Source organism: Stegostoma tigrinum, chromosome 7 (genome assembly GCF_030684315.1).
Source record: "Stegostoma tigrinum isolate sSteTig4 chromosome 7, sSteTig4.hap1, whole genome shotgun sequence".
Lineage (NCBI taxonomy): Eukaryota > Metazoa > Chordata > Chondrichthyes > Orectolobiformes > Stegostomatidae > Stegostoma > Stegostoma tigrinum.
This window is the reverse complement of record NC_081360.1, coordinates 43,273,313-43,292,572: the sequence shown is the minus strand read 5'-3', so window position 1 is coordinate 43,292,572 and position 19,260 is coordinate 43,273,313. Positions and strand designations below refer to the sequence as shown.

Below are 19,260 nucleotides of genomic sequence, written 5' to 3'. Positions count from 1 at the left end.
ATTGAGTTTCTTTTGAACTATAAAATGCAAAGGCTGTCTTGTATTTGGACTTATGACAAGACTGAACGGCTATTACACAATGACTGCCTATGAATTGCTTAAAAAAAACGTTAAAGCAAAAATTTGTGTAAAAACATAAATGTAATCTAACAACAAGCAGATCAAACCATACTTTTTCCAGGGCATCTTTTCTCACATCAGGAATAAAAGAATGATTTTTATGTACAAAATTTAGCAACTTCACTCAGTGGCAGCATTCTCGCCTTCAAGTCCAAAACCTGTGTGCGTTCAAATCCCATTAAAACTTCAGCACAAAATCTAGATTTACAGTTTAGTGTAATACTGCAAGCACACTGCATTGTCACAGTCGTCACCTTTCTGATAAAAGGACGAACTGAGGTACTGTACACATATTCAGGCACTACCGAAAGTACATAACCGGTTCTCTTGTGCCCTGCCTCGCTAACATCAATTCAGTCATACAATACCCAGTGCAGACTAATTGAACCGCTTTATCCAATCCTGATTGTGGCAATCTGCACTGCACGTCTGACTTAATGGAAACAGTGGAACTAAACCAAGCAAGTCATTCGCTTGCAGGAAAGCACAACAATCTTCAATATACTGAGAACTATCATTGCACGATATAACGATATACTTCATTGTCTAAAATCATACTCATAGTCATCTTAATATCCTTTTTTTAAACCCAGAAGCAAGTTTACACTATATGCTTTAACATGAACTGAAACATCCATTTATCTTTTCCCCAGTACAACTGTGACATAGCTTGCAAATCCAGTGCATGGATTGGAAAGCGATGAGAGGAGGGAATCACTTTCTTGCAAAGCTGGTGTCCTTGTAGGAAATACAATACAATTGTTCACATTAAATGCCAATGAACAGAATCAACACTACTACAACTTTACAGATCTACATATACCTCCACGCAAAAATCCTAACATACAGTACACCCAAACAAATAAAATTATTGGCAGATCCAGAAAAATTACTGACATACTTTACTGAATAAAAATCACCCAGTGATGCCAATAACTGCATATATAAACAATGTATTGTGAATTTGCTTTTATATCCAAAATGGCAACACAGCACCACCATCAGGTTCCAAGGAGGCATGGAAACAGAAACAAAACAATCAGATCCTTAAGTGAATTTTTCACTTTCAGCACTGGAGACTGTTGGCATGAGTAAATTTAGAGAATGGAGGGAGTGATAATATCTTGAAGAATGCCTTCTAGAACATGACACCAATGGAGAAGGGACTGCATCTGAAGGAATAGCGAAGAGTTGAAAAGCTGTTATTGGGGACTTGACAGTAAGGTGGACAGATGATACAAATATTACAGAAACATCCATTCCAAAAAGCTCGGGGCTTCTATGGCACAGTGGGTAGTTTGTTTAACTCTGGGCCAGAATGCCTGCGTTCAAGTCCCACCCATTCCACTGGTGGGTCATGATGTTTCTAAACAAGTTGATTAAAACTACTAGAACCCTTCATGGTATGTTGCCTCCTTGATGTCAGGATAAAAACTACTGCAATTAAGGTTCAGATACTTTTGCTTGAGGAAAAGAACTGACGTAAAGGGTCCGGCGCATATCAGTACTGATGACAGATATTCATTTTGTACAGTTAGATTTCAGGAACTTAAAAAGTCAGGACCACAAAAAGGTCATCGTCTCTGGATTACTCCCATCGTCATCCATGAGTGGAAGTAGAAGCAGAAAATCAGCCTCGATCAAATCATAACTCAAAGCATGATGTGCTACGTATACATGGACACATTGGGGGAGGTGTGGTCTAGGTTCTTTGGCATTAGGGCCTTACCTATATGGATAGTTTCACCTCCATGGGGCTGAAACTCATGTTGCCATAAGGAGATTCATTAATGCAGTTGGAGAGGGTTAAAATTGTCTTGGAGGTGGGCATGAACACTGAGAAGCAGAAAACAAAAATAAAGTGTATAAATATGCAACAGCATTGGATAGTTGTCATCAAGATCTAGTCATATTTTCGACAGAATGAGACCAAGAAGAACGAAGAAGAACACAAGGAAAGGTGACGAAGACATGTGAGTGAGTGCACAAAATCTGGTGAAAAAAACTGATAATTACTATGTCACAAAGTGGAGATCTCACCCCACCACCACCCCAGAAAGCTAAAACCGAAACATCGCAACAAGCTTGCCTTTGTCTCGCTGCCTGTTAAAGGAAGTCTGAAAAGTGGGATAACCTGACCTTCACCCCACCAATTTGTTATAAAGGAACAGATACATGTAAAAAAATCCCTGCTACTCAATTAATGATCAACAAATAACAGTTTATTTATCTAACTCTAACAGTAAACAAATTAACAAAATGATTAACAAGCCAAACAATTCCCCCTTAACTGCTGACTATTCCAGAATAAAACCAAATTCTAATGGTATGCGAATCCAATAAATAAAAGTCCTACTTATATAAACCAAAGTAATAACAAAAATAAATTAAAACTAATGCTCTCCAAAGTTACAGCCAGGATAAGCTTTCTGGAATGTTCTTAGCCTTCTCTGCTGTTGCCCAGTCAGGAACACCTTTTTCCATCGAATTCTTTTATCAGGAATATTAGCTAAGACTATCATAGTACCTTTATTGAGAGGGTACTTACTCTGAGAGCCAGCGAGTTTCTCTTCAGATGGCAATTTGCTCTCACGCCAATTTTCAAATGTCGTCTTCTTTTATATCCTCGTTGACTTATTAATTTCTTACAATAGGATTGGTCCTAGGTTACCAAAACCTAAGCCGATTGTTTTTTAGTATTAAAGTGCCTGGTAAAAATTAATTGGCTGATATTCAAGTTGGTTGCCTAGCTAACAAGACTACTGCCTGGGTTTCTAACCATAAGCCTTTTGATACAATGTTTCAATCAGGTGCTCTCTGTGAACCTGTACATTGATTAAAAATCTCCAAGCTTAGGAAAAAAATATATCTTTTTAAGGAAATCGTATACTCTTACCCCTCTCATTAGATAAACATCAATATTTTTAAAAGCACCAAATTCTAACATCCTGCCTAATCCACATCTATTTTACCTAACTTCGCAACAATGATACAGTAGAGTTAGTGGATATGAGAGTTAACATTGGTGAGGACTAGCACTCGGTATTCAGGAATACAAAGAGGTTAAGGAAGGATGTCAGTATCAATGAATACTGGCAACACTCCTCCGTCTCTTGCTTTTTCTTTTCTTTTTCCGGGGAGTAACAATGTTATTTTATCATCAATAATGGCAGAAGGGTAGAAGGTCAACAAGCACTTGGAGAGGTCTGAATCCATTAAGCATAAACAGCACAGCTTGAAAATGGCACTGTTCTTCAAAATCTAATGTAACTTTTTTCGTGAAATAACATGGAATGTTGGTGAAAATAATGCAGTGACTATATGGATTTGAAACAAACCGAAATATAAAAAAGATAAGTTAACAAAATTGAGACTAGTGAAATCGGAGCATCAATTTTAACTTGGATAAGAAAAGCAGGCTTACCTGACAGAAAACAGTAACCATAGTAGCTATTTTGGAGCTCCAAAAGGCTCCCTGCCAGGATTATGGTTTTTTAAGTGACGTAGATTGTGGGATTTATACAGTCGATTCTACTGTAATGTACAATCTGTCAACTCAAGTTGACTGGAATGCCATTAATGAATGGGGAATGCTATGTCTAAAATGCAAACTTGCGTTGGCTATAACAGAAATCTATCGGTGCGCCAAGTATGCACTGACATCACGTGTTCATTTCACAGGCTTTGTCATGACTACTTACAATGTCTCCCCAACAGCATCACGTGATCATTATATGGGCTTGGTCATGAAGTGCTTTCTCAGAGGTACGGTGCAACCATCTCCCTCATCAAGTCATCTTCACATTATTTCCAAGTAAAATGTTAAACTTATTTTTATTTTATTATTGCATATGAATTAAGCACATTCAAATTGTGCCTCCTGTGTGCTGGGCTTTTGAGTGATTTCTTTTTGGGTGATCTTCCCTAACCCCACTTTTCCCATAGGACCTGTTATTTCTATAGCACAATTTTCAAAAATACAACGTTGCACAGGAATACAACTATCGTATCAAAGCAGAACCGACCGTTTATCTGTAACTGTACATTTCCAAGTATGTATTCTGAACTTCTGTGCAAGAAAAATTCTGTTTTATTGTCCATAAAAGTATAGAAGATTGCATCCTTTTCAGAATAAAATTTCAGTCTGGGATCCAATCTCTCCGATAATCATAACATATACACAGACTGGACAAATGAAATTTAGTACAGTTAAGTGTTTGTGATGTATTTTGAAAGAAGGTACGATGGAAGCCACGCTAACTCAGATGTAAAGTTTCCAGGTACTAAAAAATTAACTTTGTCCAAGAATTCTTGAAGACAGCAGGACATTCTAACAAAGTATGAGCAAAGTAGCATCACCATGAGTTTGATTAGTAGAGGCATGAAGTACACAAGTAGGATGCTGTGCTCAACTGTTGGAGAGCTCTGCTTGGGCTGCAACTAAAATAATGCACCTCGCACTTGACTTTATGAAGGGCATTTAGCAGAATAGTTACAGCAACAATTTAGCTACATGTTGGAGATTCTCTTCCTTGGAGCAAAAAGATTGAGTAAAGTTACAGAGAAGTGTCCACGGTTATAGTAAGTTTACCCAAGATCAAAGAAATATTTTTCTATTAGCTGATGGAAAAAGACCAATGGACATAGACTTGAGGTGTTGGTGAGAACTGTGACTTATTTTTAGGTGCAACTGGTGGCAATGACCCGGAACTTGCTGCTGACTGAAAGGTTATTGGAAGCGGGAATTATGAAGAAACTCAAAGAATTTGAATGGGCACTTGAGGCAAAGAGGTTTGTAGGAATTCAGGAATACAATAAGGGAATGGAACTGACTGAATTGCTGCACAGACAGCTGATAATGTACACCATGTATTGAAAGACACCTTCACTATAAAGCCTCGACGAAAACAATAGTCAAAATCTGATTTCAATACAACTAGAAGTAAAGGCAAAACCAGTTATTTGCACCTGCTTTCTGTTTAGGGTACAGTTGTAGTGAAGAACCTATTAAAAACTATTTGCATGTATCCTTAAGTCCAATCAGCAAATCATGGTTGCAAAGTGAGCACCTGCAGTCCATGAACTTCATCTAACAACTATTTGCATAACTTGATTACAGAACAACTGCCAATAGGGAAAATACCGAATTGCACCACTTCTGTATTTTACCACAATATCTTGTCAACCTTAAGACAATACCTTGATAAGATGATGTTTTATGCCAAATTATTGTCGATAAAATCCATGTGTCGAATCAAAAGAAATAAAAAAGTGGTCATTCTAACTGCTGTTTATGTTCAGGGATTTGAACATTTAACTGACAAAAACATGAAATACAATTATGTTGCAGTTTTCTGTACTTATGTGGCACATTTTCAATTTTTTTTAAATTCACCATCTTTCAGTTTCTGAACGTAGGACCAAAACACACACAAATTTGAGATGGGGATTTCCAAATCAAGTGCATCGTCAACAGTGAGGACACAAACACATAGCATCATAAAATGTTTTCAAGCACTTCTGACCTGATACAGGTCTTTAAGCCTTGCCTCATGGGGGTTCAAACATGGAAAAGAGGCCAACAATCATAAAATCAATTATTAATCCATTTTTGTGGAACTGTGGTATAAGAATAAATATTGTCACCACACCATGTAAATTGTGGCTCTTTGAAGAGTGCAACAGGATCTTTTACATCAACTGGAAGAGTTGGCTTGACATCCCATCCAAAACACTCAAGTTTGTACAGTGCAGCTTCTCCACAGTACTGCAGAACTGTGCAAACCTGAGTAATGTCCTCAAATCGGTTGGAGTTTGAGCCCATGACCTTACGCTATCAAATGAACTACAGCCAACACGCAAATGGAAAAATCATGTCTCCAAGGACGTCATCTTTCAGCCAACTATAAGGGCCGTAACCAGATTGAATTTAAGCAACCTTAATATGATTTCCAATTGATGAAAATTCAGATCGCAAAACTTCTTGGAATATCATTCTGCATAAAGACACAGTGAGGCATCCAAGCACGTTTCAATGAAGGTGTTTCAAGGATAGGGTGAAAGCACAACTTGAGCACTTGCCATAAGTTAATGTTGACTCCTGATAATTTTGGTAAAATAGTGGCGATTTTAAGTCTCTGTCTCCTCACATTTTTGCCTACATGTATAAAAATAAGCATTAATTACGGTTGGAGGAAAGAAAACACCTTCATTTCATTCCTAACATTGCTGAACCTAATTTGTTGGCACAAATTCATGCAGCTTTTTAAAAAATATATTCAGTTATTTTACCTCTACACAAATATTCTAATTTAGTTACCATGTTTCTTAGTACAAGAAGTTTGTCTTCCATTTCCTTGAAACATTTTTTGCTTCCAAAATAATTTTCATAATGCTCTCTTCAGTCTTCTTTACAGCTATCCATTCCAACTCTTCAAAACATAGACAACATTCCACACGCTCACCAGTCCCACATTTGACAATTTAACGACTCCCTGCTGACAAGCATGTCAATTGTAAAATCTGTTTATTCATCATTAGTTAATGGCCACATTATCTTTACATTGGCAAGTTTCATCAGCCTTGTTCCATATTGCACCTTTTCAAATTTGAAGTGTAATATTGATCCATCTGCTAATATTAGAGGCGGATCACTCTACCAAGATTGACCACTTAAATTCTGTGTACTTTCAGAGAACTAAGTCGGAGCCGTGGGTGAATTCATCTCATGAACGAAGTCATGGGTTTAAGTCTCAGACACACAACTTGAACAAATTGGCACTTATGCACAATCCTGAGAACTGTATTGTCAAAAATGTGATCTTTTGCATAACATGTTGAACAGAGACTCAAGTAGAATACTGGCAAATTTACTGGCGAAGTTTCAGGCCTCGACCCTTCATCACAGAGGGGGATGGGGAGAGGGAACTAGAATAAATAGGGGGAGAGGGAACTAGAATAAATAGGGAGAGAGGGGGAGGTGGACCGAAGATGGAGAGAAAACAAGATAGGTAGAGAGGAGAGTATAGGTGAGGAGGTAGGGAGGGGATAGGTCAGTCCAGAGAAGACAGACAGGTCAAGGAGGCGGGATGAGGTGGTAGTTAGGAAATGGAGGTGCGGCTTGAGGTGGGAGGAAGAGATGGGTGAGAGGAAGAACAGGTTAGGGAAGCGGAGACAGGCTGGGCTGGTTTTGGGATTCAGTGGGGGGGAGGGGTCAAGCTGGGCTGGTTTTGCGAATGCAGTGGGGGTAGGGGATGAACTGGGCTGGTTTTGGGATGCAGTGGGGGAAGGGGAGATTTTGAAGCTTGTGAAGTCCACATTGATACCACTGGGCTGCAGCATTCCCAAGTGGAGTTGCTGTTCTTGCCACTTTCGGGTGGCATCATTGTGGCACTGCACGAGGCCCGTGATGGGCATGTCATCTAAAGAATGGGAGGGGGAGTTAAAATGGTTCGCGACTGGGAAGTGCAGTTGTTCGGTGCGAACCGAGTGGAGGTGTTCTGCAAAGCAGTCCCCAAGCCTCCGCTTGGTTTCCCCAATGTAGAGGCAGCCACACCGGATACAATGGATACAATATACCACATTGGCAGATGTGCAGATGAACATCTGCTTGATATGAAAGGTCATCTTGGGGCCTGGGATAAGGGTGAGGGAGGGGGTGTGGGGGCAAGTGTAGCACTTCCTGCGGTTGCAGGGGAAGGTGCCGGGTGTCGTGGGGTTGGAGGGGAGTGTGGAGCGGACAAGGGAGTCACGGAGAGAGTGGTCTCTCCGGAAGGCAGACAAGGGTGGGGATGGAAAAATGGCTTGGGTGGTGGGGTCAGATTGTAGATGGCGGAAGCATCGGAGGATGATGCGTCGTATCCGGAGGTAGGTGAGGTGGTGTGTGAGAACGAGGGGGATCCTCTGGGGGCAGTTGTGGCGGGGGCGGGGTGTGAGGGATGTGTAGCGGGAAATGCGGTCATTTAAATACATTTCACTGCATTCACAACATGATAGATTGCCTAAAGATTGCATGCTAAGCAGAAAAAGGTACCAGCTTTTCCAGTTCCACCACAATTCAGTTTTTACTGCACAAAGTAAATCAAGTCGTTATAAGATGCCAGCAAAGTGAAAAATAAAGACACTTTCACATATTTACTGTGTGACTGTGTTTTTATTTGGTTTAGTTTTGATGTAGGTTGCACTTGCAGGTTAGTCAGATTACGCAAAGGCTTTCTCGGCTATCCCAAATCTCTGCTCAACACCAATTTGAGGACAGACCCTCTGCAATTTGCTTTATCACAATTTTACCGTATCTCAAAGCTGACTGGAACATGTGAGTACTAATTCACCTATGTGCATAATGTTTATTACAAGTGAAACTACATTTCAAATCCACATCTCTCAGTATACCATTTTAGAGCATCTGAAGGTGAAAATACTATGAAAAGTACATCCATTCGATGCACCTAAAATTCCGACTCAGTAAAAGAAAGTTGACATTGTCAAAGTTCAGTACAATTCCAACTTGTGATAAGATTTCAAGTATTTGTTCAGAAGCGAACTCATCCATCATACTGATGTTAGAATAATTTCCAAGCAAAGTAGTTTGACACTGCAAAACTGCATGTAAGACAGTAACCAAGGAATTTTTGAGGTTATCAACGCCCCTCTGCTCTACAACTATGCAAACTAACTATGCAAAGTGCGTGCAAAATTCTTCCCCTCCAGAGACCATGCTTGGACAATGATGGTTAACCATGCCGCAGACTTGCAAAGTAGATCAGTGCAATTATCAATACAATTCAGTTGCTTCGCAATAAAAAGGCTTAGCAATGTCAAATGATATACCAATAAAGAGCAACACTGCTCCTCTTCTGAACAAAAAATACAACTGTGTTAACTCTTTGTTGGAAAAGGTACAGGAGGAAACAGTATGGTTACCGTGAAGAAACTGTCATTATTATTTTGAAAATAAAACTCTAACAATGTCACTAAAATAAAACTCTAACAATGTCACTAAAATAAAATCAAATTTGAGCAGCATGGAATAAAATGCACTTTCTAAAATCAAAATGTAGACGCAAAGACATGATGTGTATTGTTTTCCCATTTTGGATATCATACAACATTTAGGTGATTTTTTATTTTGCAAAGTGTCTTTGAATTTTCAGTTATAAAGCTGTTGTCAAAACCACGTTAGAAAATAACTCTCGTTTAATTAAGATTTAAAATATTTCAGTCAGTCCTAAACAACACATGTAAGCAATAATAGATTGGTAATTTACTTGTCATAGTTCCCTTTTAAAATATGGGTACTACTGAACTTATGGGATTAAAACATTGCCGTTTACCTGTTTGAATCCAGCCAAAATAGAAATTTTTTGAAAAATCATTTTAGCCAATTCTCAGACTAGAGCATCCAAAGACAATTTTCAAGCACCCTGATTTACTCTAATAAGACATGCATGAAAGGTAACAAAATCAAAAGGACTAAAATAATGCAAAATGTCCTGTAAAATGTACTATCTCAACATTTGGTTGTTCTCACACTGCATTAACAGCAATATCATGATCGATTTCAAGAGTTGAGGACAAATGAAAAACTTCTCTGAAACAACTGCTGAGACAATCAACGTTAATTTCTGTATTCCAAAAAAATGCATCTGCTATCACTTGCTGTCTTTGAAAGTGAGGCCTCAGCAGTATAACATCTTTGAAGTGGAATTCAGAGCTGCCTTGGAAATCACTGTCCAAACGGGAAGCCATAGAAGCCTTGAATAAAGTTTCAGACAAAAAAATACACAGACAAAGTACTTTTGGCATTCCATTAGAAAAGGATAAAGGCTTAGGGAATGCTCAAAAGCTACAAATTTATCATTGGAGGAAAGGAGATTCTAAATGGCTCTTTTGGCACAGTGATCGTATCCCTTCCTTGAAGCCAGGAGACCCAGGCTCAAGTCCTATCTGTTCCAGAGCTGTTTAGTGACATCTTTGAACAGGCTGATTAGAAAATAGGGAACAAGGTGTGCAGCTGGATGAACACAGCAGGCCAGGCAGCATCAGAGGAGCAGGAAAGCTGACATTTTGGGTCTGGACCCCTCTTCAGGAATGGGGGAGGGGAAGGGGGGCTCTGAAATAAATAGAGAGGGGGATGCAATGACAGAAGGTGGATAGAAGAGTGAATACAGGAGCAGATGGGTGGAGAGACGACGGACAGGGTCAAGGTGGTGGGGATGAAGCCAGGACAGGTGAGTGTAGGGAGGGAGTTGGGATGGGGGTTGGTCAGTGAGGAGGGAGGGAAAATGGACAGGTTCTGGAGGCAGGGATGAGGCCAGTTGGTACGAAGTGGGGGCCGGGGTGGTCAGTGAAGTGGAAGGTGGTGCATAGGTGGGAGAAAAGACGGATAAGTCAAGGAGGTGGGGACGACAGGGGCTGGTCTTGGGGTGATGTCGGGGGTGGGGAGTTTTTGAAGCTTGTCAAGTCCACACAAAGACCACTGGGCTACAGGGTTCCCATGCAGAATATAAGGTGCTATTCCTCCAGCCTTCGGGTGGCATCGTTGTGGCACCAGAGACAGCCCAGGGTGGACATGTCATCCAAGGAGTAGGAAGGGGTGTTGAAGTGGTTCGCAACCGTAAGGTGTAGTCGCTTGTCATGAACTGAGCGTAGCTACTCTACAAAGCAGTGTTCAAACCTCTGCTTAGTTTCCCTGATGTCAAGCAGGTCACATTGGGAAGAGCGGATACAATGTACCACATTAATCAATGTGCAGGTGAACATCTGTTTACTGTGTCCTTATTTATCAAGGACCGCAATTTCCCTCCACAGTGGTTGAAAACGCCCTCGACTGCATCTCTTGCACTTCCCACACTCCAGCCCTCCCACCCCCTCCCTAGGATAACAACAGAGTTTCCCTTCTCCTCACGTATCAACCCGTCAATCACCAGATTCAATGCATCCTTCTCTGCCACTTGCGTCACCTGCAATCCGACCCCACTACCAAGGATATAATTCCTGCCCCACCCTTACCTGCCTTCTAGAGAAACCCCACTCTACGCAACTCCCTCATCCGCTCCACACCGCTCACTAGCCCCACCAACCCCGGCACTTTTTCCTGCAACCTCACAAAGTGCTACACGCGCCTCTATACCTTCCCCCCTCACCACCATCCCAGGCCCCAAGAAAGCCTTCCACATTAAATAGATGTTCACCTGCACATCAATGGTGTGTGGATAGTATATCGGCATGGATACAGGATTGGCTAAGTAGGAAAGTGTTGGGAAGCAAATGGGTTTTCAGGATTGTAACATCTACGTACTCCATGAGTTAGAGATCAATGCTGTAGCACAATCATTTCCAATGTACATTAATGATTTTGATGTGAAAAGTGAATGTATGAAGGCCAACTTTAAAGACGGCACAAAAATCGGTGGGACAGCAAGTGGTGAGAATGGCACGAACAATCCTCAGAAGCAGGTTATATATGTATTCCATCTGTCAAGTTTTTGTGTACAATGTAGAAAAATGTAAGGTTATGCACTTTGGCATGAAGCAGTGTTGAATATTCTTTAACCCGAAAAAATTACAGAAAGCCACAGTTCAGAAGGATTTGAGACTCTTTTGTATGAATCACGAAAAAATGGCATCCAAGTTCAGAGGGTAGCAGGAAAAGCAAATAAAATGTTGACCTCTATTTCTCAGAGGACGGAATATAAAAATAGGGAGATGTTCATTTGGTTTGATTCCAGGTATGGTGGGATTTTCATTTGATCAGAGGTTGAGCTTATACTCATCTGAGGTTACAAGAACTGAGTAGACATTCTTAAAACCTAAGATTCTGAGGAGGCTTTACAGAGTTGATGCTGAGAGGCTGCTTTCCCGTGTGGGAGTGTCTAGGATCAGAAGGCATGGTCAAAACCTAAGAGGTCATCCATTTAAAAAGATGAGGAGGATTTTTTTTTATTTCGCGTCAGAGGGCTGACAGTCTGCGGAATTCTTTACAGCAGAGTGCTGCAGATGCTTGGTAGACACAGTATATTCAAGGTTGATGGAGACATTTTTAATCAGGAGGAGAATCGGGTTATGAGTACAAGGCTGTAAAGTGGAATTCAGGATCGTCACATCAGGCATGATCTCACTGAATGGTGGAGCACTGCTCTTATGTCTCAGTACATTGTTCTCTCAGCGCTGAACATTTCTGACATTTTCTTTCAAAGGTACAATCCTCAACCCACTTGCTATGTGGAATTGAAGGCATTGCTGGGCTTTGGTTACAAGTGGAAACTTCATTCGAGATTTTGAGGATGCAAGTAGTCACGAAGGTAAATCATGGATGTCATACACTTGGATTTACAAATGGCAATCAATAAAATCTCACAGAAACAAGACAGGGAAGTAAAGTACAGTTTATGAGCTGGGACAAAAATATGCTCATGAACAGTGCATTTATACTGTTACACTGTGTAAAGAGGGAAATTCCGAACTGCCAGGCTGTAACTTGAGGAATGCTGCAGTGATCAGCATTGGGGTCTCAGCTACTACAATCTATATCCATCATCCAGCTGAAGAAACAGGCAGTAATGTATCTATGCTGATGACATTAAGCTAGCTGGAAACCTGAGTTCAGGATTTCACTGATCAGCTACACAGATGTAGACAGTTTGCTCAATGACTTGATACGATTGCAGTTAGGTTATAATGTGAAGAAATTAAGTTTCTTCCTTTCGTCAAACAAATAAAAAAGCAGATGTATATTAGAAGGCAAAATATTCATCAACCTTCACACAAAGACTTGAACATGCTTTTACAGGAAATGCATAAAGTGAGCATACAAGTACAGCAAGCAATTATGAAAGCAAATGGTAACTTGGCCTTCTTTACATGAAGATGGATTATAAGAATGACAAAATCTTACCGGAATTATATAGCACTTGGCTCAGACACAGCATAGTTTCAATTGCCATGTCTAAGGTTTGACTGGATGTGGTAAAGTGGAAGTTAACTAGGTTGATCCCTGAGATGACATATTAGGCCTATTTTCTTTGAAATTTCAAAGAATAAGAGGAGATCTAATTGAAACATATAAAATACTGAATGGGCTTGACAAGCTTGCCATTGAGGTTATATCCACCCACTGCAGAAACTAAATCAAGGTGGAGTTTCAAGATAAAGGGATGATCGCTCAAGATTGGCATGAAGAAAAATATCATGACACAAAGGCTTGTAAATCTTCGGAATTGTGGATGCTCAAGTGCTGACTGCACTTCAGACTGGGAAAGACACATATTTAGTCTGTCACACCATTAAGAAATCTGGGAAGCAGGCGGAAAAGTGGAGTTGAAGCTAAAGATCAGCCATGATTGTAATAAACGGCACAGCAGACCAAGAACACGGTCTTGTGTTATTCTTATCTCCAGCAGTATTGTAGAAAGATTGTTTGATTTATTCAACCAAACAGAAGTGGGGAAATAAATTACTACATCCCAACTGCCAAACATGTTCAGATAACCCAACACATCAGGAACTCAGTCTGGAATCTATTCTGGACACTTAAATGATTTATTTTTCCCAATCAAATTCAAGACTAAATACACAAACATAAGCAAAAATATTTGTAATCAACCTGATCTCATCATGATAGTTCTCATTCGTCTTTTGGACACAAGAATAATGGTAAAAAATTGAAAAAAAAAGTGTATTAACCACTAAATTCACTTCACTATTTCCTGAAATATGTATTTCTTTTAAGTATGAGTGAAATGAAATCAAGTTTGTTCTCCGACCCTGTTCTACACCAATAATTTCAAGCCACAAGTCACAGCAAACGATGCCTACAACTCCATTCTAAAAACTTTACAAAGTCATTTCGTTGCAACTAAATCAAATAATTGGATTAGCTCTAGAAAAGAAAAAGCTTAAAGGACATAGACACCCGAGGGGAAAAAAATGTCTCAGAATGACAGGCGTGATTATTTTCACTCGAATTATGTCAGAAACATATTTTATAAACACAAAGTTTACAGTAGAAATAAAAACGGTGGGCTCTTCGGAGTTAAGAGGAGCTACTTGAAACCGGAGTTTGAAATCTCGGCTCAAGTCGGAAATCACCAATATTTTTTCAGACACAAACTCCAATCTGCGGACAAGAGCAGCGAATGAAGCCGAACTGCGCTCAGGCCCTCAGCCTAAACCAGGCCCCTGACTATCATCAGCACGGGACTGGGGTCACACACAAACACACGCAGGTCCGCGTGGGCCCCGACCTCATCCTGCAGCGTGTCCATGGCATTTAACCGGCACATCATCCCGGTTGCCCGGCTTCCTGGTCACCAACAGCTCCAGGCACCGCGGCCTGCGACCGGACGCGACTGATACCCGGTCGCGGTGGCAAGTCACTCACCGTCTGGGCATTTTGGAGTGCAAGGCGGCTGCCCCCAACTCAGTGCGAGGCAGGGCACCGCGCTTCGGTCCACTTCCGAACGACCAAACTTTAACGCCGCCCGAACCTAACTTTCACTTTACCATATGGTGCTGTGCTGTCCCACTGCAAGGAGACGGAGAGAGGCCGCGGCGCGCCGCCCACACACACAGACACAGACACACACAAACACACCGGGATGGCACAGTTACACAGCCAGCGCCTCCCCTGGCTGGAGGACTACAGTGCAACTCTCCCAGCACGCACTCGCAGCAGGAAAAAGTCCTATTGAGCTCCTGACAAACACTGGTGATTCTTTCTCTGGATGAGTTACCTGGGTAAACTTTCGTGGATCCAGGTTCAAATCCCAATGTAGCAGATGATGGAATCCATCCAGTGCGCCTTACACATATCTTCCCTGGTGAAAGATGCCCATATCCTGAGGAGTCAGCACAAACATAAATAAGAAAACCAGAGATAATAGTGTGTGGAGCTGGATGAACACAGCAGGTCAAGCAGCATCTTACAAGCACAAAAGCTGACGTTTCGGGCCTAGACCCTTCATCATTGTGTCGATGACATTGCCTCAGTTTTAGGCCAAATTTTCCACAACCTCTGTCGTTTGAAAAGAGAAAGGCAGCAAATATATTGGAACACCCTGTCAGTTCCTCTTCCAGCCGCTCATCAAACTGACTTGGAAGCATTTTATTTTGCCATTCGGTCGAAATCCTGCAGCTTGACCTATTCACATGGAATGCAGCTGAGCAACTAGGGTTGGGCTGCAAATGCTGGGTCAGCCGACAAATAAACATCCACAAATAAATCTTTTCAAAAATGTTACTGAACAGCAGCAAGATCTTACAAAAGAAGGAGACACTTGTCCTCACAAACAAATAAGTGTAATTTGGTCAAACCTTTCTTTCTGTGGGCTTTATTATCTGAGAGACATACTTTAACATGTGCAATCAAAGAAGCACATCATTTTCTGAAGAAGGGTCGAGGCCCGAAACATCAGCTTTCCTGCTTCTCTGATGCTGCTTGGCCTGCTGTGTTCATCCAGCTCTACACCTTGGTATCTCACATCTGATCAATGGTTTTCCCCCAATAAATTCAGATATTCTGGCTCCTTCTGCAAACCCCACACCTTCTGCCTAAGCTTCATATCTAGAGAAATGGGTAGATTATTCTGACCAGTCCATGTCATTGTGCTCCTTTTTGAGTTAATTGATCTCCTTTCACAGCTGTTTTGATGTCCTTAGGCTTCGAATCTTAGTGTGGGGACAGACTCTTTGACCCATCAAGTCCACCCAGACCCATCCCCATAAAACCTACACATCCCTAAACACTGTGGGAAATTTAGCATGGCCAATCCACCTCGTCTGCACATCTTTGGATTATGGAGGAAACCAGAGCACCTGGAAGGGACCTGCACAGATATGGGGAGAACATGCAAACTCCACACAGACAGTTGCCTGAAAGTGGAAGTGAATCTGGGACCCTGGCACTGTGTGGTCGGAGTGCTAACCACTGTGTCACCATGCTGCCCTAATTCAAGGTTCATGGCCGTTAAGTACTGAGGTTAACAGTTTTTGTTATTTAGCAAGGATAAAACACTGAGACTTAATATGTCAGCTCAAATGCTTTTTTTCCAAGAAAGCCTAACTCCTATTTAGTTGACTGCACAAGAGTTTGTTACAATTCAGACCATTAATCACCAATAAAGTTACTCTCTTGTGCTGAAAACACAGACGAGAAATGGAGTACAATCTGATTTAGCTACATGCATCTTCTTCAGACTAAAGAGGTAAAATTTTACTTTTACTCCCAGGTGGAAAACATTATATTGGGTTGACTGCTAGTTTTACTTATTCGGTACCCAATTTATCACTTACTTCCGTGGAAATGAGAAAACAGGTCAGGTGGAAAGAGGTGGCCAGTTCCTTATTGCCCATGAACAATTCTCAGGAAAAAGTGAAAATGTCCTGTAATTTTTTTCAAAAATCTTCATTTTTCCAAACTTGGACTGCCTTGTGCTATCTATGACTCTAAAACCAACCCTGTTAATTAGTTTATGTACAGTACATGCCTACTCAATGGGAAAAAGTAATATTTTTCTTACTATGTTCACAAACTAAAACACAGTATATACATTCATTTAACATACGGCATGAAGCTGTTCTCTTGAGCTCTTTATTCATAAGCTTTAGAGAGAAGTTAAAATCACAGAAGACAGTCCTGGTTCTAGCTCTCTGTGAGTGCAATACAGCTGTTCCTAATCCTCACAATCCTCACAATTTTTTCCTTCTTGAGGTGCACATGCAAATCCCATTTGAAAGTCACATTTGAACTTGTCTTCACCCCTCTCAAGCAGTACAGTTCAGGTCATAACCACACAGTTTTTTTAAGAAAGTGCTTTAGTTCTACAGTCAAATGTGGGTCAGATTTCCTTTACTTCATTTGTGAGCCAGATGAGTTTCTATGACAATCTGCTGTGGTTATTTGAGACTAATTTTCTATTTTGAAAACAGTCCAGATTAATTAAATTTAAATTTCACTGCGTGGGATTCAAACCTCCGAACAAATTATCAAGATGGCGGCAGAGTAGCAGGGCTGTATGCAGGTTCTTGCCCAGGTCTCATCTGCTCCAATCTGCTTTTCTTTTTATTTTCTTTTCACTGCTCTTTTTCTTTAAATTTTTTCTTCTGCTTTTATTATCTTTGGTGAGTTAGACGGCAGCATCGGCGTGGCAGCTTCCTGCCGATTGGAGTTAGAGGCCAAGCCAGCAAGGGGCACCAGTGTTTGAGGCTGGCAGCAGTGGCAAAGCTCCTCTAGCTATCGGGGTGTGGCAACAGAGGCAGCAGACTCTTCATGATGACATCTGCAGCTGAAGCCGAACACTTGGCGTCTGCCTGGCCTGGCAGTGGAGCCAGGGACTCCTGGATGCAGGAGGCCTAAAACAGGGACTCCTGGCACTGGCGAGTTGGCAATGCAGCAGCAGCAACATGGTACATCCACAACATCCTTGAGGCAGCAGCGGCGCTGGGGACTCGGGTTGTGGGAATGTCAGGGGCCATTATGTGTCAGGATTCAGGTTTGCGATCAGTAATCTGCTGATTTTAAGGTGGTTCGAATCACCCCCAGATCCCTGGTTCTGACACTGGCCTTAATTTAGGAATGTGGAGTGAAGAAGGCAGTAGACAGGTGTTTCAGGGCCAAGAATCTCTGCGCTTATTAAATGCAAAGGTGATTAGATCACAAAAATTAAAAAGGCAAAAGTAATAAACAGGGAAATAAAACAAAGGTGAATAAAATACGAGCTAAAAAGGCAAACTCAAAACAGTGAAACTGACACTATCAGTATTTAACTTAACACAGGCTAATTACAATTAGAAACTAAACAGTAGTTTCAAACACAGATACTTTAATCAGAATTCCTGCCTTTGGGGTGCCCTGCACTGTCACCAACCCAACTTCCCCTCCCTGCGAATTAGGTAGGATACCATGGGTCTCAAGGACATAAGCTCACCACTGAGGATAAACACAATTTTGCAATACAGCTGGCCGCTCCCACTTGCTGTAGCCAGTGCTTCACTGAACAGTGATTAGTTTGTTTTGAGAGCTTGGGTTTTCTTACTTTGTTGTGGTTTTATGAAGCAGTTTTCAGCTCAGGATGTGTCTGAGGCCTTGTCAGTCATGTTGATGGTTTTCGGAGGTCGTTGGTCACCAGATCTGCTGGTCATGTTCGGCTGCTGATGGTTCCCCTGGTACAGAACAGCCCTGTGTCAGTAGGTTTCAGAGAGAGAGCCATACAGATAGTTCTCAGGGACAGTAGCTGTCTGGGATCCCTTTTCGGTTAGTAGCTGCAGGGATGGGTCTCTCTCTCCGTCTCTTCCTTCTCTTCCTGATTCACTCACTTCTCTTGCCTTCATTTGCTTCTCTTTCCTTCGTTCACTTCTCTCTCCTTCACTGCTGTGCTAGGCTTGGGGTCTCCAGTTGTACCCAATTGCAGGCCCCCTGTACCTCCGCCAAATCTGTCAAGCTATTGTTCCTCCTCTCTGGGTTAAATGGGCTTCCAGAGCACTGGACGAGGTGTGAATGGTTTTTCGATTGAAATGAATGGCTTTGATGGGTTTGGAACATCCACCATTTCCCTTGGATGGGTATTTCAGTTTTGCATCGCAGCATGAAATTTTTTACATCCAAGATGCAACAGGTTTGTCTGTAGCACAATGATGTGGAATGTTCAGTACTCTTGTGCCTGAGCACTGATTGGGAATTGAATGGTTTTGTACCTCTGTAGGCTCCAAAGGGTCTGAAGTTTTTGAGGTTGCTTGTTTCCCGAGGACAGGCTGGCATTGTTTTCAGTTGAGGCATGAATGGGAGTCCACCTACAGTTTCTGTCAGCTAACCCCTGTCCCAGACATCTGCCTCTGGGCTTGTAAATTTCCCAGCCAGCCTTTTCCGGGTTCAGTTGCAGCTGATGGTTTCCGAAGTCAGAAAATTTCACAGAATTCAATTCAATGTAATTTCCACAATTTCTGCCTTCAGAGGGTTTTAAGCCCCAGGTATTTCCATAAGCGGATGGGGATTTTTGACCATCTTACATATGGGACTTGGCCACAGCGAGGTGGGTCCAGCGGCAAAGAGATGGCCCCTAAAGAATGGCGGATCCTGTGTTGGTGGGTCCAGCAAAGGCAAGGCCTCTCTTTCAGTTATATCTTTTAACCTGTTATTCTTAAACT

General features: G+C 41.5%; 1 protein-coding gene across 1 annotated transcript in view; it reads right to left on the bottom strand.

Moving 5' to 3' along the window:
• Positions 1-14,707, bottom strand: part of cwc22 (CWC22 spliceosome associated protein homolog) — a 77,707-nt gene extending 63,000 nt beyond the window's left edge. The window contains exon 1 of the mRNA XM_048534201.2: positions 14,501-14,707. Coding sequence (XP_048390158.2) covers positions 14,501-14,511 — 11 coding nt within the window. The 5' untranslated portion in view covers positions 14,512-14,707. The remainder of the gene's footprint in view (positions 1-14,500) is intronic.
• Positions 14,708-19,260: the final 4,553 nt, after the last annotated feature.